Consider the following 23,632-nt stretch of genomic DNA (forward strand, 5'->3'; position numbering starts at 1 on the left):
GTGAGAAAATGCACTAAACAAATTTCTAAAACCTAAGGTGAGTTTGAAAAATGCAAGAGGGGAAGTTAGACCTAGTCCATCAGAATTTAGCAGGTGATAAAATTACTTCCTTTTTCAGGAACACTGGCTTATTTGGGTAATGCGTAAATATTGCTGCTGGGGTGCCTAAGGGTCAAGGGGAGTTTAGATCCTTAGCAACTGGATTCTCCATCAGTCAACAAGAGACAGGTAAATAATTCAACTGAAGAGAAGAGGATCAGTGGCATGTTTAAAATAGATTTTAATGCTGTGATATGTGTTTTGTATTACAAAGCTTAAATACATAAGGCTGAAGTTATTGCGTCAATCAGGAGAAAATTGTTGCATGTAAGTTTGTATTATGTAATAACATAGGAGCTAACCAGAATAATGGATGTATGATGCTAGGAAGTACTTGTGTGTTCTTGTTAGTGATCTGTCAGTAGCACTGTCCACATGCATTTTTATAGCTCTGTGTTTTACTTGCAAGTACAAATAAGGCTTTGAATAGACAAACAGCATTTCTTGAACTTCAGCAATATTTATTTCTTCATCTCAGGATTCAAATAAGTATATATATTTTTCCAGATGGAGAAGTAAATGTTTTTCATCTCATTCTTTTTCCTTTTTTTAATTTGTTTTAATGCAGAACTGAGTAGCTACAGGGACCTCCAGAGGACTGATCTGTTCTGTAAGGCGGAAATATCTACTGTAGTTAACAATGAGAGATCAGAGATATAGCTAACAAATACGTATCATAGCTAATATATGGCAAAGCACTGGTTACTTTGCTCCTGGTGGTGCATAGCTTGGATATTCATATTGTCTGTCAGATCTGTGAATTTCTTACTTTTTTTTCCTTAAATAAATACATGTGCTATACCAGTGTAGCAAAAATGCTGATTCATGGCCTGAGCTAGTGATTGAGCACCTGGTAGGAAGGCAGGGCCAACCCAGGGGAGCTCATTGCATTCATCTGATTATCTGTAAGGGGTGAATCCCCACCCCTTCCCAGACCTCATTCAAGGGTTGGCAGTGGAGGCAAGGGTATCTCTTGCTGGAGATTCCTGCCTGACTGAGGCATTCTAAAGGTAAGCAGTTTTTCTTCTTTTGTTTCTACATCCATGGCTGCTGCATTTGGGCTTGTTCTCATTTGCTGCAGCCTAGGCTTATGCAGCCTTATAGCTTTATAATTAGAGACTAGTTATATGTGGACAAAGTATTAAATTATATTTACAAATGGCATTTGTGGCTGTCTTTGAAATGTATTAGAAAGTCTCTGAAATGATTCCTGTTTTTTTTGTTGTTTATTTGTTTTTTGTTGTTTTTTTTTTTTTCTTTTTTTTTTCTCCACGAGCTCTTCTCATTTTATAAAGGCCATGTGGTGAAAAGGGAAGAAGTTTCATCTTCCTTCTCAGTTGCCGCAATAGGGAGTGTAAGTCCTTTTGCCCTGCACACATGGTTGTTCTTACAGCAGTAAGCTTTTCTAAAGACAGACTGTGTAAGAACCTTCAAGGTAGTAAGGCAGTCATGGTATATGCAGTGCCCATGAGGAACTCAAAGATTTTCTTAAAGGAGATTCATAGGAGCTGGTGCAGGCATGAGAGAAAAGGGAATGGAGCTTGTTCTCCCTCCTCCTTCTCCCAGGCAGTAGAAAGGATCTACATGTAAAAGGGCTTTTTTTATGTGGAAGTCATAGGGCTGTTGCTAGCCGTAGTTACCACAAGGCTTTCAGGTGTAGCAGTTAAATAACATTGCAAAGCATTTTCCACTTAATGCCTTTTCCTTACTTTTCTGCTGAACATCAAAATAATCACATTTGCAATCAAGAAGTTATGTTTCCCTTTTAGGATTTGAGGAGATATGTGATTTGTGGTCGGGAGGACAGGTTTGGGATTTTCTTTTTTCTTTCTGGTGGGAAGCTGATGCTTCTTGCATAACAGAAATTTAAAATCTTGGCTGTGTTCCTGAACATTGTTACTTTTTTTTTTTTTTTTTTTTTTTTTTTTTTAAGAGATCTTCCTCTTCAGCAAACTGTGATAATACAGTTCAGCTTTCCAGCCAACTTGCACAGTCTCTGTTATCAACTCATCCTGGCACTGACTGATAAATAAGTTTATAAACAATGCATTAGTTCCTCTTTCTTTCCTTTCTCCCTCATTTTCATACAGAAGTGACTTGCAGCCATAGAATTATCTGCTATTTGTCCTAAATATCTCTATAGCTATTCCTTGCTTCAGTACTCACTTGGAGCTTGCATCGTGGGAAAGTTTTTATCATCTGTTAGCCAAGAGAAAATACTGTGTGTACATGAAGCGTAATGGTCCTCATGATGCAGTCTCCCCATTTGCACAAGCAAATACAGCTAATACAGTTCTACAGTACAATCTGAAAGCATTTATAGGATTTTTCAAAAAGTTACCACTTGAAAGATGACTATAAGCTTGACTTTAAAGTTGAATAACAAATCTATGTTTCTGAGAAATCCTGAAAGCTTCTGCATTTTGCTTCACTATTTTTTAAGAGACATTTCATGTAATAGGCTTAAATTAGCCATATTTGGTATTCACTTGGCCCTCGTCTGTTCTGTCTGCATTCTGATAAAATACCATGCTTGGAGTTGTGATTAGGATGTTCATTCTTTCAGGCATTTTCTTAATTGTTGGAATATGTCTGAGCAACTTTAAATATAAGTATTTCCATTTTTGATTTAGTGGAACAGCCACCAGTTTGCTAGATGTTATTAAGGCTGATTTCCAAAGAATGCCCTTTTTTACTACCCATTGTTAATTACACATGCAGGTGGAAGTGGGAATTCTGTATTGTACACTCTTCATAGATAAAATTCTTGGTACAGATCAGATACAATAAGATATGTCAGAAATCTTATAGAATGACTGATACTTAAGAATTAGAAGTATTCTTTTATGATAGTGACTATCTTAAAGCTCATATGAATTTTACCCTGCAGACCTTAAGCAGCGTATTTTAAATCCATGCTAAAAAAGAATCGTAAAAATAGTTCCAGTGACTTTCTCCTCCCTTATGAAGTTAGCTGTATAATAAAATATACAGATCTCTTCAGATCAAGTTCAATACGTAACATTTATCAACATCTTGGTCGGATTCTCTTACAAGCCATTCCAGTATGAAAGTGAAAAACTTCAACTCGAATATTGGATTTTTTTTTTTATGTGAAAGGATTTACTCCAGATTTATTACTCTCAGCCTCAGCATTACTAAAAATGATTTATTAGCACAAAAACACAAGTGTGAATTTGAAAAGGACTCTTTTTCTACTTATCTAGTTTGTTTAACAGAACTGGTGTAATTTGAGATATAGCCGCATGGGCTGGACAAACATCATGTTCCTTTTTCTCAATCCTGTACCTTGTAGCATTGGCTTAGATGTATTCTGATGTGTGGAAACACGAAGTGCTGCTTTGAGTAATGGATAACCCATGAATTCCTACTTGACACTGCAGTGTTGTTTATAATAACAAAGGTATATGCAGGCATTTCTTCTGGTTGAATCCACAGTTTTAGGATATTATTCTTTTATCGATTCTTCTGAACGTAACTGGTATCAGTGGGAGCTGTGCATAATTATCATAGGGAGAGCAAACACCTATATGGTGTAAAGCCAAAGGCTCTTTGGTGTGAAGTATGGTGCCATTATGGCATGAAGGAGAAGACTAAGTGAGAATGATCTGACTCTCATATGTAAAACTCCAAGCTTGTTATTATATGTACGTCCAGCATTTCTTTTACCAGTTGCGTAGAGATCTTGCTTCTCCCACTCCAATGGGCAGAATGTGAAGCAAGTGGAAATCTTCCCACTTTCTGCTGCAGTGGCTGAGTGCATTCCAGTGGGCTGGAGTGTCACTTGTGATTTATTGCCCTTTTTTTGTTCTTTTATGTGTTAGATTTGTCATCTTTGCGATGACAGTTTCATCTATAAAACGGTATAGTTACAAGAAAATGTTAAGAGGATACAGGACTGCCGTGGGAACTAGTGTTTTGTTTTTTGTTTTTTTTTGTTTGTTTGTTTGTTTGTTTGTTTTATTGCCTAGTCAAATGTCAGGTTTTCTGGTTTTAAGAGTACATCCAAAACACCTAAGATTTTAAATGTAAGTACAGTTTCCTTAGACTAGCTGAAAAAAAGCTGAATCTAAACAGTTATGCTGAGGATGATGTTGTTATCTTATCCTGGTTTCAGCCCAAACAGCATTAATATCAAACTGATGTTTGGTCACTGCTTCGGGTTAGGACAGTGCCTGAACTAGAGTGAGGGACATTCTGCACCACATGGCACCTCGCAGAAGGCCATAAAGGTGTGGGGTGTTGGCTAGGGCCCAGCTGCTGCTTGGGGGTTGCAGGGCATTGGTTGGTAGGATGAGCTCTTGTGGTGCTGGTGGGGCATCACGTTGTGCACTGCCTTGGTCAGTGAGTGGTGAATGATTGCGTTGTAAGACACATATATATTACAATGCATAGTTACCTATGACTCATGCCATAAATGCTTATGGCTTGCTAAGGAGATCTGTACTCATAAGTTACCCTGGCACTGTACCCATGGTCCTGGATGTTACAGACCTAGGGCAGGAACAGCTGGAGTAAATCCCCTGACCTACAAGAAAGTAGTAATCCTTTGTTATCCCTCAGGTAGGACTAAGTAGCGTAAATAGGTTGTGCACTGTAGAGACTTGAGTTTTGTCTTTTATTCAGTAGAGTTAAACAGCTGGGTATCACAGAGTTAATAGTCATGGCAGGATCTGTGTTAAATCCCTGAAGAACACAACTAGCTGACTAGGAAATGTAAGTGTCCCAGTCCATTGCTGAGAGAAGAGCATAATGTCAAGTATCAGCATCAAGCATCTCTTAAGTGAAGAGACTGAAACAAGGTTTAACTTCAGCTGCTGAAAAAGAGTCTGTTCAATTCATCCTAGCATGAAAAACAATCTACTTGCTCAGTGATGTGTCATCGTATCAGAATATCTTTAAGGCTGTTTGAGGTTGGAGCAAGGAGCACTTTCCTTAATCTCATTATGGAGAATGGAAACAAAAATCAATAATAAAAATAACTATGTGAATAAATTGACAGGATTAAACTTTTGACAAATCTAAGGAATCTGTGCTATCTGTGCAGCACTGGTCAGTATTACATTTGTTCCAAAACAGTTCATCAACAATCAACAGAGAAGCAGAAAATACAAAGCGGGTATTAATAATTTATTTTTTTTTAATATTATGCCTCTGTGTGATTTGGTATGCTATTTCATTTTAGTACAGAAAAAAAGTCTCTAATTTTTACATCCAAATAGAATGGTTTTGCATGTACCACAATGAAAAATTAAGGAGAGACAAGGGAAGAGAGGAAAAACTCAGATATAATTAGTAACTGAAAAAAAGAAAACCAAAACCCTGTGAATTTCAGTGTTTCCCATCTGTAGTTACTGACTATATTCATGAAATGCTCACCAATTTGAATTTTAATTTGAAAGAAAGTGCAGGACCTTGTTTGGGGTAAAATAACCTGTCGTTCACAAGTTCTGAATATCTGATGTTTGTATCACTGGAGAGTTAACAAAAGTGCAATGTAATATTACATGGATCATATCTGTGCTAATGAATAAAGTGATATTGCAGTGTGTTATGTTTAAGTAGGGTAGTGTAGTAAGAAGAATAAGGTCAGCTTTTATAAGGAGGCAGAACAGAACATGCTACTCGGGGCAAAATAATGTTCCACTAACTCACTCACTTAAGATTCCTTGAAGTAACTGATTCAGTAAATACCTAAACTATGTTTGTCTGCTTGATGTAATATCTCAACACTGTGCTAGCTGCGGCTAGTTATTCATGGGATTTCAACACTTACTTTTCCAGACATTGTGTTGAAAACATCCTTTTCTGCAGTAATGTAAGCTTGATGCAAGAGGAAAGGATTTTAGAGCTCTGGGAGAGACATTCAAATTCTGTGTGCATTTTTAAGACTTTATTTTTTTTCAGCACTTTGAACTTTCATGTCCTGCTCATCTGATTTTCTGTTATTGCTGACAGCTGGGAAGTTTTTGTGTAAACAGAAAACTCTGCTTTCATCTTTTGAGTTAACATCAGAAACACAGGGGAAACAGAGCTAAAAAATGTGAATCATCATTGGTCAGAACCAAATGTGAAACCTTTTTGAAGCAAGCAGGGTATATTTTGTGTTTTCCATCGAATTAGACAGCTTCTGTTTATGACTAAATGTGTTGCTAATTAAAAGTGATATGAAAAGGAATGAAGAGAAAAATGACTATTTAAGGCATTCTTAATCAAATGTGACAGTTGGATGTTTTTCTATAACCGTTAAAGTCTACAGGAAATACATGAAAAATGAAATGTGAATTAGTGATGATCATTCAGAGGAAGCCTGGTCTATTTATGTTCTTGTTGATGAACTCTGGTCTTGGTTCATCTGAAGTTCTTCAGATACTATTTTGTGCTATCCTCCTACAAATAGGCAGTTAGTGTGTGATGATAAATAAATTTTGGGAGAGTGACTGGTGTGAAAGATTTCTGATGAGCACTTTTGTAAGGGATTCTGTTGGGAAGGAAGCTAGTAGTGGAAATCATCAGGAATGTCAGCTTGCTGACTTTCTGCTTGGAGCAGTTTGTCTATGTTCCTGTAGTAAAGTCCTCAGTATTGGAAACATCAGAAGACAGTACCTCACCCTTGGCTCCAGGTTATTCAATTCCACGGTGCTTGTAATGCCTTCTATTCATGGATAGAAAATAAAAGTTATGTTTGCCATACCATTGAGCTCCAGAAGTTGAGTTTCACTTTAAGTATGTCCAGAATAATTTTCCTTTTCTGAAGACTGCAGAGTCTGAAGTTTGAAGTCCCACAACTTTCCTGTTTGTATATCATAGTTGAGACAAGCTTTCAAGGACATCTGGTATTTATTAATGCTTTTACTATAGTTTCTGGAGTAGGTCTGGTGTTGAAAACATGTCGCCCAGAGGTCACCTTGGCAATAGATGAAATTGAAGTGGTTATGATGAGGATGATGTTGAATTATCCACTGCTTGAATATGTGCCACTAAAAAAGTGGTATGGATGTGCTCAGAAAATTTTTTTATGTCTGGACAGGATCAGTCTGGAGTGATTACTTTCATTTCCTTAGGGATAATTTGAATTCACCATGATCTCTCTCGTTGATGTGGAGATATGTGGTACACGCACCTGACCTCATTTTGTGGCTGCTTCTCTGGCCACAGATTATCAATACTTATAAATATGTAACCCTTTATTTTCCTAATGAAATACAATGGGATGCTCTGTAGAGCCATGTGAAAATTTTAAGATTGCAAAGAATGCTTATTTTTCCTTAGAAAATTCTTTTTTTTCCCAAGAACATCATAAACTGTGTCTATATGTTTTATGCTGATTATTAATTTCTGAGTCTAAATGCTATTAAAGTGCAAGAACTTCTAATTTCTTTGCTTTTGAGCAAGGACTTCAAGTGGTTTTGGTGACCAGACAAAGCTTTTGATGAACTTTATTTCCTTTTTCTTTCTTTTAAAGAAAAGGAAGATAAAGTGTTACTATAGTAAGTTTTAGTTTGGTTTGTTTTCTGGAGGAAATGAGCAGTTTGTGAAGGTTTGCTTGCTCATTTTCTTACAAGCCCTTTTTAAAAAAACTCCAGAAAAATCCAGTATCCAAAAAAGCCTGGCTTGAAATTCCATATAAAAAATGATTGTGCTGAGAGCAAAAGATGTGTGTCAAGCAAGGAGCTTTGCTTGTTTTAGGCATGTCTTGTAAAGAATGTTGTTATTCTTGACAACCAGAAACACATGGTTTTTGTTTTTTTTTTTAAAGGAAGTCTTTTTGCTCACATGCACCAACACAAATCACCCACCAGTGAGAAACAGGGTTCATTCAATAATCAGTTAAATGAGTCATATTCATCAGTGCTTTTCATTTCTTCTCATGCAATTCTTTGTTGCTTATATTTACATTTTTGTACACAATATTACAAACAAAATTAATAATTCATAATTATGTAGTGAAGCCTTATATCCCTTCTGTGCATAAATCTTTTAACAGGGCAGGTTTTTTTTCTGCATTTAAAAAACACCAAATAAACAATATTCTGAATCAGTATGGTTGTCCTGTGGAAGAGCAGAAATTATTTTTAGGAAAAGGAGAGCTCTGCACAGTAATATGTGTTGTATTGATGATCATAAATTACAGATAAAATACTCTTCAATATTTTGAGTGCTGTTTTCCCTTTTGCCATGGCGTTGAAGCAGACAGATGCAGTGAGAGCTAATGTATCATAGAAGGGAAAATTGTGATAGATTGATTTCCACACCACAGTGCTCAGCAAAACAGAAAGACATAATCCTTGCCCCATGGATAAAGCAGTTTATGCATAAGCATTTCCAGAAGAAGCCAGGGAAAACAAAGGGAGGAAATACTGTAAAAAGAGAAGCAAAGTAGATCTTACTTGAAGGCATTTACAAAACTAATATATTCAAGGCATAGAGAGAGAATACTGGAAAAAAACTACTAATCAAAACCACCTTCTGTTACAAATATAGTCTGCCCAACAGCACCTCATAACTTCCATCATATGGGCAAAAATCAGAGCGGTTTTAAACGAGAAGTAGGGCCACCAATTGGAAAACTTTCAATGGTGAAGGGGAGAGAGAGAACTTTCTCCTTTAGCTGGAGTTCTACCAGGGCAATGAAACAAAGACTTTCATTAGCAAAATACATGCTGGCTAGCAGATGAGGACTGAATGCCAGTCACTTACAGTATAAACACACTAGCCAGGGTGGTAATTGATTTCATCTAGAAATGCGTATGTTTTGGATCTTCTCCAAAATAGTTCCAAAGCCTGGCATCTGAAAAGAACTTGAAATTCAAATCAAAAGCATGTTAGACTGGCTTATCTTTTCATAGAACTGATAATGCTGCTGTAGACTTAAGAATAAGTGTACCATTGTCTGCAGTCATGGGGGAGATAGCAGGGTGGAAATAGAGAGGAAATTCTTCTGGGGTAAACTGGACATTTTCCATCTCTGACCCATCTTGGGTGTATTTTGCAGTTTTTGGCAAAGGATTAGAATTGATATCAGTTGTTTAATATTTATAAGAAGGACCTACACCTCTGGAGCACAATTTTTCATACCAGTAGCACAGACCTATTTGTGTACTTGTCACGTTGTGTTTTGTCCCAGTCCTTTACTTTTGGTATCTCTTCATCTGCTGTCCCTACCTTTAGGTCTAGAACAGTTATGTTCCTTCCTTCCTTGGAACACTGTAACTGACATAATTTTTAAAAAATATTACTCTTAAATATCTCTTTCTACTATTAAATTAACTGAAAATAATGAATGCTGGTTGAAAGAGCAGGAGTATTCCTTACATTTCTTTATGAGTATTTACCTCCCTCTTCCACCTTCAGCTAGCTATTACAGCCTGTCTTGGCTAAACACAGTATGCTTTTGGTGAAAAGGATTGCTTAGCTTGTGCTTACACTGTTCTTAGAACAGCCAGACTTCCAGTTCAGTTTAGAGCTTCTTCTGTCCTACTATTGTATAACAAATAGAGAGTAGTAAGTATTTTTTTCTTTTTGTATTTGCTCCTGTAATTTTTGTAGATTGTGGAAAGTATGGGCAGAGTCTCTAGAGCCAAGTTCTCTGATCTCTGGTGACAAGAACCATAGGACTGTAGTGATGGATGTTTTCAGGAAGCATCGCACTTCTGTGCTTCCATTATTCCATGGAATATTTTGCATCATCTTGGCCACCTAATGACAAGTTTATCTGTTACACAGAGGTATTATATTTCATCTTCCTGACCCACTTTGTGAAATAATATGAAGGTAGGTGCTGAAATAAGCGTTGAATCACGCTGCGTGCATAATAATTTGATTGCATGCCTTAAAGAATCTGAAGTCTTGTAGGTGTGATCGTTTACTTTGTTCTAGAGAGAACAGAGTGCATTTGGCAGTTCCCAGTTTTTGTGTAGCAGAGATCAAAAGATCTGGAAAGAATAGGCTCCATACTAACACAGTGAGCTAGTCTCAAGTTTCAGTGGAGACTGGGACAACCTGGACTAACTGTATCCTTACTTTAAAGCCTTTTAAAGTTAACCATTATGTCAGCCACTGGGAAGCCTATACATTAAATTCAGGTGGAAAGGCTTGCAAGTGATATATCAAGCAAGAACCTACTGAGGAGCTGCAAGCAGAAAGTAAAATGGGCAGCCGCTGTGGTGAGCCTTAGGTGCAAGCCCAGTCTAATTAGTTAGAGAAAGGAGTTGTTTGTTACTCAAATAGAAGAAATGTCTGGAATTTTTAAGATTGCTTTAGACAAAACAATCTGTAGCTTGTTTTGGCAGTGATTGCTTTTATTTTATTCCTTTGTTTGTAAACAAAGTTAGCACCTCCTAGACTATTGAGCGAGGGTTCTTTTAATGGTTGTTCTTTTCTGTACGGAAGTGGGCAGTCAGTCAGCTACTTCTAAGTATAGCTTTTAGAAGGGACTAATAAACATTGAAAAACAAGTCTAAATACTTCTTAATATACAAAGAGAGAAAGAGAAGGAGTTATGTTTGATAGAGGTCTTTTATGCTACAGAACAAAATTTTCATTCTGAAAAACAAGGGAAAGTTTACATGAGAGTTAAAAGGATATTTGGCTTGGCTAGTTCTGTTAGTGAATAGTCTTAGCTTCCATTTTAATGAGTAGTAGTTCTGCTTAAACTTTTCTATCCATAAATGACCTTCAGGAGACTATTGTTAAGGGTTTGGTTAGGTTAATAACATGATACTTGTGCCTTCTGAGTGAAAAAGAAAAGGGAAGTTTCTGCTCAAGGAAACAGCAGAACTGTTGGCCCAGAAGCAAAAATAAATGAAATACTAAAATACTAATACTAGAGCTATGTATCTTAAGTGTGAATGAGAATTTTTTCTAAGAAATAATTTTATTTTTTTTTTACTTAATCTTGGTAGAGAAGTAGAAATTCCACCAAAGGAAGAAACTCAAGAATTCATCTTACAGTAGATGTTAGATACCAATGACAGGAATATAGTTCACTTCTCAATCAGAGGAAGATTTGGTAAGACACCAAAAAGTATTTCTTTCAGCACTAAACTGCAGAAAAGGAGATTCCAATATAAAGAAAATACTGGTGAGATAGGTCTGGGAGTCAAAAATAAGTAGGTATTCTGTGGCATTACTTAAAAATGTAATCACTGGGTCTTGCAAGATACCGAACAAAAGGGGCATCGTGAGGGCAAGTCTTAAGTCAGACAGTTGAAGGGCAATTATTTGTGAGTTAAGGGAAAAAATGAAGTTTCACATCTTAAATGCTACTGAACTGAAGGCCACAAAGAATGGGGAAGAAATAAGGAAAAAGAAAGTTGGAAACTCTTCAGATTAACTAAGGGTAGATATCTAAGGGTTTTGAACCAAACAATGTTTCTGTCTTTCTTTTATTCACTGCAGGAAGCCTGTGGAAGTACTTTGCTCTATATTGTGACATCATGGGGCTTATCTATAAGTGTTTCTCAATTTTTTCGCTTCTGGCAGAGAGTTTGCTCTCATCAATTAAGGACTTTCTGAGGTCAGCATCTTGATCCTTTGTAAACTGTTAGGAAACATTTCCTTGTCCTTTCATTTCCTAGGAAGCTCCCTTGAGCTGTCCTGCACTTGCTGCTTTTTACTGACCTATTGCCTCTCCAGAGGGACACCACAGTATGTGTGGTCAGGATATATTTATCCCGATTGTTCCAACTTGAAGTGAGGTTACTGTGCAAGGTTTAAAGTCAGGCTGCTGTGTACAATGGTAGAACCAGAAACTTAAAAGTCAGGCAAACAAAAAGCTATCACATCATTTGGTCTAGCGTTGTGAGGAAAAAACAGTGGGCTTAGCTCAGATGTTGGCAACAAGCAGACCAAAGGGCTGTAGCACATCTTCTGATGAAGAAAGGCTGAGGGAGTAGTGTTGCCTCTGCTTAGAGAAGAGAAGGCTCCAGGAAGACCTTGTTGCAGCCTTTCAGTACTTGAAGGAATCTTGTAGCAAGAGAGGAACTAACTTTTTACATGGATGGACAGTGATAGGACAAAAGGGAAAATGGCTTTAAGCTAGAAAAGGAGAGATTTAGATTAAATGTTAGGAATTGTTTACTCAGAGGGTGGTGAGGCCATGGCACAGCTGCCCAGAGAAGCTGCGGTGCCCCATCCCTGGAGGTGCTCAAGGCCAGGTTGAATGGGGCCCCGGGCAACTGAACTGCTGAGGGACAGCCCTGCCCATGGCACAGGATGGGACTGAGTGGGTTTTGAGGTCTCTTCCAGCCCAAGCCATTCTATGATTTAAGACAGATACTCTGCTGGAGATGTAGGAGTCCATTGGTCTTGTTGGTATACATTTTCAAATTCTCTAGCTTAAGCAAGGGATTTTAAAATGGCTGCATCAGACAAATTATTTGAGACAGCTATAATATCATGATATAGTGTATATTTAATACTATTACTGTAAAAAAAGGTTACATTTTGTCATGTTTTTTAGAATGGTGGTACAGTAAAGAAAAAACATGTGACCGTTTTTTAAACTTGCAGTAAGACTTTCTAAGTTTCTTTTGGAAACATGCAAACAAAACTAAAAGCATAAATTGCCATTACAGTCTGTCAAGCAGTAAAATTAATTTCAGAACTACTGCCTCTGGTGACTTGCATCCCCTTACACATTGTTTGCCTTCCTCTCTGTAATGCCAGTGCAAATTGTGATGTGCCTACAGATTAGAAGTCAGTTATGTAATTACAAGATGAGAGATGAATTGTAACTCTAGACCAAGATCTACCTATTAAACAGGAACCAAAGAAAAGTAAAATGAAACTTTTATAATAGTGTACTTGTGGGTTTAACACTATGTGCTGTATGTGTCTATTAAATAGCTGGCAGAGTCAGAGTTGAGGCAGCAGCTCGTGATCATGATGCTAGGTGATGTGGATTAATGAAGAACAAAACCAAACTGAATAAAGAGGCAGTATCATCTTGAACTTCAGTCCTGATAGTGTTCATTGGAGGTAAATTTGAAGAGTTTTTCATTCATGGAGGTTTCAAAATTGATAGCTGCACTGAAGAAATGGATGCAGATTTCACTGCTGCAGATGCAAGCTCTTCAGTGTCTGCCTGCTGTCAAAGTAAAACCAGACTATGCTAAAGGGGCTGAAGTATGGGGTGGAATGCAATAGAATCAATTTTTTAATTTTTAAGGTTTTAAGAAAAACTGAGGTACACTAAAGGAATAAACAGTTTAAATAAAAATGGAGAAAATGTTGATCCAGAATTTCTAATATTCTTTTTAGAAAGAGGTGTTCAAGCAAAGTGGAAAGTGGCAAATTTGGTTCTTTCACCCAAGTGGATTGTCAGATCAGCTGGCCCTAAGAACATTCAGTGAATGAATGAGATGCTCGATGAGACCAAATGAGAACTAAGTTAATACCAGTATCTTTTTTTTTTTTTTTTTAATAATGGTTAATTTTAGGTTTTTTTAAAAGGGATGTGACACAACATACTTCCAGGTTAAGACAGTCCTTCGTGTGAGTCAGGCTGAGTCCATCATGGTGATAAACAATTCTGGTTTCTTCCTCAGAGTGGCACTATATGTAATTTTCTTAGAAAATTTCTGATGATTACTCAATTGGGTAGCCACTGTATGATATAGTATGGGAGCTTCAGTGTCCTAATGTTAGACTTTGTATTTCTCCTTGTCTACAATTTGTTTTGAGAGTTTGTGTTAGAGGTGGATTCTGCAGCTTGTAACGCATTACCCAGAGGGTAATGTTTTGTCACTGAAGGCATTTCATGAAAGTTGTGCTCCGAGATACAAGGAAAACATTTGTATTCTCAGTACGACTGGTACTATCTCTGCACTGTGCATCTGTAGGTAGTTCCAATGAAATGAGGATCCTGTGTCAGAGACAGGACAATGAGATAAAATGGATAGGGTAGTTGAGTTGTATGTTAAAATGGTGCAAGGATGTCTTCAATACCTTTAATATTGAGCTTCCCAAAAGTCACATTGAAATCCTTAATGGAAAGAAACCACAGGGCAAATTTTAAGAAGGTGTTACTCTAAGTGGTCCAGTAGGGTGAAGTAGCTTGAAGTAGGTGATGATGAAGAGACATTGGAAGGAACCAGTCTTAGAAGTTATACCTGAAATGGTGTTGCTTCTTGTTGTCTTTGCATTCTTCATTTGGGTCTTTGGTTTAAAAGAGCACTGCAACGTCCTTCTCATCTCCTGCTGTTTGCAACATACTGCTTGATTCACTGCTTCCTCTTTGTCAAATCCAATTCAACAGCTGCCTTTTGCAAGATGATACACTGGGTGTTTTCTAAATATCTTGTACACTTCTGAGCAGTATAGATTTTAAAATCATTTATCTATGACATAAGGAAGTTAAAAATAGAACTGTTTATGACAGAACTTCATGCATATGCACAGAAGAAAATATAGGGATAGATTCTGTTATGACTGCACATTTAGAGTAAGAATTTTATTAATAGAGAATTGCAATTCATTGCTATAGAACTAATACTCTGTTGGGAATGGACACAGATATGTAGCAGATCACCTTTCTCTGAGTTACCATCCACACAAAGAACCATGGCCTGATTACTTCAAAAAAACCTGGTACTCACAGTTAGCTCTAGATATATTTTGATTATGTGTTAGGACCCATTTTATGACACCAATAACAATTGCCAGGTTTTCCACACATTCCTAGTGGAATTTGGAAGAAATAGGCTGTGAATGTAACTGCAGGCAATCAGAACAACCATCCTGGAACATCCTGCTTGTGAGTGAGAACATGAGAAACTTGTCATTGTAATTCTATATGCAAAAATTTTCTGAATTTGATCACTGACTTGCTTTCTTTCAAAAAAAAAAAAAAAAAAAAAAAAAAAAAAAAAAAAAAAAAAAGAGAGGAAATGCAGAATCAAATAAAATACATTTGATGCTTTCTAAACCTTTGTGGAACCTGGGCAGTGAGATAAGAACATGGTCTGAAAATACTACACTTAAGTTAGACTTTGTTCTGCCTTTCCCCTTCCCAGGATGAGCTATAGTAGGAGAGTGGTGCATAAATCTCCGTGTCCATGTTATGGCAGGGTGCCTCAAATGATGAATACTGTCACATTTTGATTTAAAAAATAAAAAAAAATAAAAATGAAGTCCATTAAAAAAAAAAAATTCAGTTCAGTGAATTGAATGTTGCTTCCTTAACATTTTTTTTCATCCTGAACTCATTTAGTAGAGGAAATGGATATTTCATCAGACATGGATTTGACGTTCCATCACATTATACAGTAAACAGTACAAACGATGTTATTTTTTTTTTAAATGGAGAAGCTGAAAGAGCTAAGACAGTAGATGCTGTAAGGCACTGGTTATCTCATTTAAACAGATATTAAATGTGGGTGCCAGTGGTGTGATCATCAGCTGCTTCCCACTTTGTGAATAAATTGTTTAGGAGTCTTTTTGCCTACCAGATGTGACCTAGATTTAGATTTCCAAAGGCAAAAAAAAAGTCTATTGTGTAAAAAAACAATTGTGGGTAAAATGCATAGTAAATGAGCTTATCTCACTTTTCCAGGTGTTTAAGCTAATATATTATGGAATTACAGCTTCATTTATGAAAAATAATTGAGGAAAATGTTCCAGCAAATCAAATTTGGATAAAGGCTTAGGATAGTTATTGTGTTGTAAGTTTCTAAATGGCAGAAAGAAAGGGGAGCCAGAAGAGATAATAAAAATATAGGAATTTGTAAGACTGTGAAAAGGTTCTTACAAGAGGGTCAGGACTGACTGTGATATCCTACCTGTGTTGTGGTCTGACAATTCAGGAAACAATATGAAAAATTATATTATATTCCTGTCAATGCATATGAAAGCAGGATTTATCTTCTAGAAAGATCACAAATTAGTATCTGTTGGCTCTGGTTAGGATTAATGGCATCAATAAGTGTATAGAAATGGCAAGAGTAACGTCCTTATTCTTTTTCCTTCTCCTTTTACTTATTCCATAGGGGCTGCTACTCGAAAACCAGACCCAGAGCCTGAGAAGCAGACCGACCATACTGTTAAAATTGCTGGAGTCATTGCAGGCATCTTGCTGTTCGTCATTATATTTCTGGGGGTTGTGCTGGTAATGAAGAAAAGGTGAGTGATTAGTAGATATTTTTTATGTACACGTTCATATCACAGCATCTCCTACAACAGTTCTCAATCTGATATTGGCATAAATTTCCAGCCACTTTCATGTCCTTTGTCACAATTTAGGAAACAGTGCTCCTTCGTATCCCTAGAAGCTTTGTTGAGATTTTATAAAAACAACAGCATCTTTCTACAGCATTTTCTATGAATTAATATTTGTGACTTTGTTATAGAAGAAAAAAACAACTCAAGGTTAATGATTCTATCACTTCATGCATTAGTACTGCATGATGGACTCTAATAATAGAACAGGATCTCTATCCTGAAAGGGTGAGTTTCCACTCTATCCAGCAGATCAGCTCAAAGTTGGATATAATTTCATTCTTGAACATAAAAGAAAGCCTCAGTCAGGAGCTAGAGCTAAGGTAATTTGTGCTAAGAATAGGGTCTGTATTGCTCGGCATAAACTTCATTCCCTGAAAACAAATGATAATGTGATGGTGCTGAATGTTTCCAAATGTTGGCTCAATGCAGACATGTATTGAGATTGTTCTGATTTGAGATCATATGAAAACTGCTGTAACATTAGAGATGTAAGGTTTTTAAGTCTGCTCATTGTTTTCAACATTGTAAAAGGGGGGAAAAAAAAAAGTATAAAGTATCTTGCAGCAAGGGAGGTGGCATACGTAAGAAAAAAATCCTTGCGATGATAGAAGTCAAGATTGGGTGAAATTCATTAGCAGACAAGGTCAAGGCTTTCGGTTATATGTTGAGGTTATGAGGATATGAGGTTTCCAGCGGTAGAGGTGGAGTTGAGGATGAGCTGTGCAGAGGGGCTGAGTCACTAATTGTCCATACATATCTCTCATAGTCATCCTACTGTCCCACTACCCCTCTCCTCCTTGCCATCCATCTGGTATTATCACCCTCCCCTTTTCTTCTTTTGCAAGCAGTCTTGGCCTGATTCTGCTCATTCCAGGAGTGTGACTTAGTTGTATGATAACTAGTTTGGCAGATCTGAGGTAGTCCAAACCCCTCAGCTGCCTGAAATTCTTTGAGAATGTGAACAGAGGAGGTGGCACAGGGAGGGAGGCAGCTGCTTGGCAGTGCCTCAGGGCAGGCTACACAAGCAGCTTCTATTCAACTTCCCTTGAAGACAGAAATGGGTCCATAAGGTAGGACAGAAAAGTGAGCTGTGGCTGGGGCAGAGGGCTACCTCACAATAAGGGATGGGGAAAGTTGTCAAAAGTTGCTAGGCAGAAGAGACAAAGGCTTAAGACCTAGAGTAAGTCTGGCCGGGGCAAAATAGGCTGTGTAACCAAATCTCAACAAAGCGCAGTGCAGCAGAGTTGAAATCTGTTCTGATTTTTTTTTTTTTCCTCAATATTTTTTTCTTCCCAATTCTGATTCATTGCATCATTCATACCTTCCATTTTAACAGTTAAACTCCTGAAATTCTTCCTCGGGCTAGAGGCAGCACTTGGCATGCAGTGAAGAAGGCTTCTTGCATTGTCTGGCCAGTCCTTCATGTAATTCCTGACCAGCATTCATCATTCTCTCTTCCCCTTCTGAATATCCTTAAGCATCTGCATCAAAGTTAGAATATATTCAAACGCAAGGCACCAGATCTTCTTTGTCTCAAAGGGTTAGAATTGCAAAATGATCCAAATGGATTGTCAGGGTCTGTGGCTGAATGAATGCTCTACTGGCTCTTGCTTCACTCTCTAGGGTAGAGCTCTTTGATAATATTGTTAATATATATATGATAATATAATTGTTAGAGGTGGGAAGGTTTGAATCTTAAGTGCTTGAATATTAATGCAGAAGGGTGCCTGTTTCCTTCTGTCCATCACATTGCAGTAATTAACTCATAATAATTCTGTTGTTAGGAAGAAAGTGCATTATGTGAGCCTCTTCAGGGTTTGAAATAAATCTGCTTGTGGAGAGATGAAACTATTGAAAGTACAAGTCCAGGAACTCTTGTTACCAAATGTGCAGAACTCCATTGCATATGATATTAAATTTAACGTGTCCCAGAACCATGCTGTAGCCTTGAATGAAACAAACTGTAAAATGAGTTGAGGTGAATATTAATAAGTAAGAATGGTTCATCTGTGTAACAGTATGTGACTAGGCTATAATGAGAGTATCAGGAGATGGGTATATTGTGTCCCAGACCTCTAAAACAGGTGCTGTATAATAGAAGGTCTCGAATACATTTATGCTCACAATTTAAACAAAAAAAATGGACCAATTATTCAATAGATTGTTATTGGTACATTAATTCAGTATGCTACTGAAAGTCCCTATGGTTTCACCTTGGTTCAGTTACTGTGTATACATTATGCATTTAAAGAAAGTGTATAAATCATCCCAAAGGCTTATTGTACCTGCATTGTTTTTGCAGTTTTATGATTCTTTAGGTGCTACTTCATGAAACAGTCTTTTCAATGTCGCATATCATTTGACTACTGCAGTTTGTCATTTTATTTCATATACTTTATCAGGAGCCTTACTGGAGTGAAGAACTGATCAGAAAGTAAAATAGCAACTAGCACCTCAATCTTTCCTCTGAGAACCACTTTCCTTACTGCATTGTTATGAGCAGACTCTTAGGGCTACAGTGCTAAGATTTACTGTGCCAAATCTACATGCTCAGGAACTTGCTGTGGTTGCAATTGGCTGCAGCATTATCACATTCCATTATCCCAGGGCACATCCCAAAGAATGTGCTTTCTGTTATTCATCCTTTCACTGAAATGAGCCCTTGTAGATGCACTTCAGGGATGGGATACCATCCAGAGACCTACACAGGATCAAGCAGTGCGCCCAGGAGAACCTCATTAAGTTCAGCAAAGCCAAGTGCAACATCTTGCACTTGAGTCATGATAATCTCTATTATCACTACTAACTGGGCAACAAAAGGATAGAGCACAGCCCTGTTGAAAAGGATATGGGAGATGGCAAGCTGGTCATAAGACAGCCCAGAAAGCCAACTGTATCCTGGGCTGCATCAAACAAAGTGTGGGAGCCCCTCTACTCTGCACTGGCAAAACCTCACCTAGAGTACTACATCCTGATGTAGATGAAGGCATGTCAGCCTCTTGGCTTGCATCCAGAAGAAGGCCACAAAAATGATCCAAGGGGCGGAACACCTCCCTGAGAAGATGGGCTGAGAGAGCTGGGGCTATTCAGCTTGGGGAGGAGAAGGCTCTGGGGAGACCTGATGGTGGCCTTTCACTATCTAAAGGGGGGCTATAAGAAAGAAGGGGACAGACTCTTTATCAAAGTTTGTCATGATAGGACCATGTTGTAACCATGTCTTTGCCCACCGTAGGCCTTTACCAGTCACCTAAGTTAAGCCAGCAGACAGTCTTTGTGTTTGGTGTCAAGCACTACTGGCTTTTGCAACAAATCAACTTCTTTTGGCATTGTCACAAACTTAACTAGATTAATCTATGCCCATGACAGGGGGGCACTAGGTCTCTGCCCCCCCTTCCTCCCCAGCCCCACAAAATGGGAAGAGAAAAGGAAAAGGGTCAAGGAGATGGGAGCTGGGCTCAAGGAAGGAAGAAAAAATAACTGCAACGGTCTATAGAAGAAAACTTATTTTACTAACTATGATATCGGAATGCAAGATAACATAATATAATACAATCTAATTGAAATTGAAACTAATAAATCTAAGATAGGAGAGAGAGACAGTTCCTAAGACCAAGTCAAACCTGAAAAGCTTGGAACGGCTAGGAAAGCACCCTCCAGCAGCCATTGCAAGGCAGTAAGAGAGAGTGCCCCACCCGGTAGGGCCAGATCCCATAACTTCCGTAATGTATAGGGATAGGTACCTGGAATTGGAGCATTAACACTTTAACTCCCAGTGCACTACGTGACGTTATGGTGCGGAATACTGAAAACCAAAAAACATAAAACCATGACAGGCGTTAATTCAGTAGTTAAAAGTCCAGCCCAATGCTTAAAGCAAAATTTTGAATGCAACACAGATATACTTTACATATTGTTCCTGTAGTATGGCTGTATGTAGAAAAGTTATACAAACACTACTACTCGTTAGTCATCATTATTTATTGCATTATATAATGGTCTTCTGAAGTAGCTATATTGTAAACTGGATGGCAGAGAGATTGGGCAACCTAACTATTCAGCATGATGTGGAGTCACTGTTGAGGGTAGAACAGCCAGGACACTAACAGGCTCACTCTTTGATGAGCACACAAATTTGGTTTACTTTAGTCACCTGGGTTGGGTTAAGACTGCCAGGGCTTCATTGGTTTTCCCTCCACTTGATTGTTTGGAGCTCTTTATCTGTTCTGATCTATCATTATTCATTCCAGCACTTTCCTGCATAAAGCTGTTGTGTAAAGTAAACTAGTAGTCTATAAGCTATTCCTGATAGTAATATGGTCATATCAATATGATTATTCCTCCCTGTGAAGGGAAGCTGGGAGGCGTTCATCTTCCCATAGTTGTGCTGTAGATCTCTCATGTGTGATTTAATGTAGAGTCAATGGAAGCCAATACATGTGTTACCAGAATGTTTCTTTGCAGTAAAGTGGATTTTTATATCTGATCCTGAATGTAAAATTCCAGGCAAGGCCCTTGATCTCTACTAATCTTTGACATACCTGCATGGCAATTTATAAAAATAAATAAATAAAAAATGCTGCAGGTTTACCTGTTGGTCAGTTTAAAGTAGAGCAATGGAAAATTAGTGAACTGTTCCCGTAGCCTTAGTAAAAGCAGAGGCAATTAAATCAAGACTTAGAAAAATCAGAACCTTATTTTATTCTTTTTTTTTTTTTTTTTTTTTTTTTTGGTACACTTTCTATTATATTCTATTTCAGTTAAGTTTAAAGAAGGAAATAGAGGTTGAAAAGTTAGATTTATTGTTCCAGGGTTTGCTTAGAAATATGTCTTTGGGATGGTGGTCTTTTTTAGGGCTCCTTGTTCCTGCAGTGGTACTGTAATAAGCAAGCAGTTATTAAAATTTTATGTTGGCTTTTGCTTCAGTTGTAGAATGGAATCTGTCTGATCAGTTTCTCTCCATGAAGCGGTTATTTTCTTGTACTCGTCTTTACTTTCCCAGTGTCTCTGTCTGAGCCTTCCAGTAGCTTCCAATGTGTGTAATTGTGGCATTTGTTTAAAGCAGTCTCTGGTTCTTGGCAGTGGGTAAGGAATGCTTTTGTATGCCGTGGAGCTGGGCAGGGAATGCATTGGTTTAATTCCCTGGTAGTAAATCAGGCTGTTCAGCTGTACACCTTTGCCAACAATTTCAGGCAGAAATTGGAAATCAGAGATAATAGAAATGAAGGAAAACTCCAGTTTTCTTCAAGTGCCCTCCTGTGTTCTTTTTTTTCCCTTAAGGCCAGCTACAAAAAAGAGATAATGAAAGAAATCAGTGTGGAAATTACACTGTTCCAGAAGCTTCTTCATATAGTAGGACAATCCTTCTTCAACCTGCTGCATTATTTTCATAACATTTTATAGTAAGGCCTTACTGTATTCATAATATTTATGAAGTGTAGTTATGTTATCTGTTCCGAACGATGGGAAAGAGCTTATTTTTTTCACTGTACATAGGAGCGGCCTATTGACGTGAAATAACCATTTTGGTGGAAAGTGGCTTAAACATTATTGGTTCCTTGAGCAGAGGAGAGTTTAGCCAGCATTGGCCAAATTATTTGGGTTGTGTTCTTCTACAGAAAGAAACTTTTCTGCACTTTTCCTACATATGGGGAAGATACATTTGTATACGTTATGTAGGACGTAAAATGGAACTCTTCAAAATTTCTTTAAAATGCTAAATCTGTTCAGTTAGGAATAGTGCTCTTACATGTGACCTGAGAATTTGTGAATCTAAAGCTTTGTAAAACTAAATTATTTTTCCTGCAGGTATTGTCTGTATTTCCTTGTTTTTTGTTTACTCTTTTCTCATTACCTATTATTCTTGTATTAGTCTTGAGAATTAAAAACAATGCTGTTTGTCCAGAGTTTTCATATGGAAAATCTCACGATAGTAACAATCTAAAAATGACTGGAGCTTGAAACTTTTAATTTTTCTCATCTTCTTAATGGGACACTTTCATACATATTTAAGCTCCTGGATTTTCAATATTTTTTTCACACAGCTTGATTCATCTCTGTAACATATTTGGCAGAATTTTGCCTGTAAGTACCAGCAGTGCTTCTCTGATTAATTGTATTTATTGTTGTTTCTCAAATTATTATACATCTTTTAGAAGTATGAGAACATTTGTACTAATTACACTAAATCTCTGCAATTGCAACATATGGCAAGAAATAGTGTTGGCAATGTCATGAGATTCTAAATGAGAGCAAGAGAATGAGTAATTCTGAAAAGAAGGGTGGGGGGGTATAATTACAAATGATCAAGATATGAAAGCAACACCTTGCTAATAGAACAAGTAGCTTGGGCTGCTTTGGTAGGACCTGATTCTGTGCCCGTTACCGAAGGCAATGGAGTATGTGCTGGTGGAAGAACAGTACAGATGTTTCTATAGCTTTTTCTTTACTTTGTTCTTAGGTATCTTTTAAATCTCATCTTTAACAGGTGTACACTTTTGCAGGTTGCCATGTGATTAAATATTCACTATCTAGCCTCTTGTTTTTGAACAATAAAGTTTCATCAGAAAAATGGGAATAAAAACTGGGAAACATTTCTAACGGCATCTTCACACAAGGAAGATGAGAGAGAAAATTTGATGAAAGCCTAGTTTTCAAAGGGATGCCTGAAGCATGTAGCTAGAGGCAAGTTAACATTAGTTATAGGCCTTTGCAAGGCCTGTTTACATGTTTCCCTCTGTAGTCAAAGGCTGTATGTATGTGCTTAAAAATTACAAATGCCTACATGGTTCATTTCAGTCTTTTATCTTGCCAACGTGTGAATGCTATTTGACATTAAGCTCTGAAATGTTGTAAGATCTCAAGCCTCTTTTTAATTACAGTCAATATATGGAATTCATTTGGGTAGGATCTTAGCCCTTTTGGAGAGTTGCAGTCCTACTTGCAGGAGACTTGTAACTGAGGGAGAGAGAGATGTAAAGCAGAAAAGTATAGCTGGAGGGCAGGTATACTTTGTGCTTCTGCAGTGCATGTCTGGGTGGAGAGTCTCTCTATGTAAGAGGTAACGCAGGAAAGACTGGAGGGATGCCTGTTTCTTAGGATGGTGGTGCCAGGTCTCCAAATCTTTGTGACACTCACATAGACTGAAATAACAGAGATACAGGTTCACGTCTTGTTGTTCCCTTTGTCATGTGGGGAAATACCAATAAAATTTCAGCCAGTAAAAATATAGTCTTTCTACTTGTATGATAGTGGGAAATTTTCACTTACTGTGAAGTAACTTAAAGGCAGTTGA

At 37.5% G+C, this 23,632-nt stretch overlaps 1 protein-coding gene across 1 annotated transcript in view; it reads left to right on the forward strand.

Annotated features, from left to right (window-relative positions):
• Positions 1-23,632, forward strand: part of PTPRM (protein tyrosine phosphatase receptor type M) — a gene marked incomplete at both ends in the record, with an annotated part of 447,044 nt that overhangs the window by 282,627 nt on the left and 140,785 nt on the right. The window contains one exon of the mRNA XM_079533291.1: positions 16,110-16,242. Within this exon, the coding sequence (XP_079389417.1) occupies positions 16,110-16,242 (133 nt within the window). The remainder of the gene's footprint in view (positions 1-16,109; positions 16,243-23,632) is intronic.

The sequence above is a fragment of the Tetrao urogallus genome (genome assembly GCF_951394365.1).
Source record: "Tetrao urogallus genome assembly, chromosome: 3".
Taxonomy (NCBI): Eukaryota; Metazoa; Chordata; class Aves; order Galliformes; family Phasianidae; genus Tetrao; species Tetrao urogallus.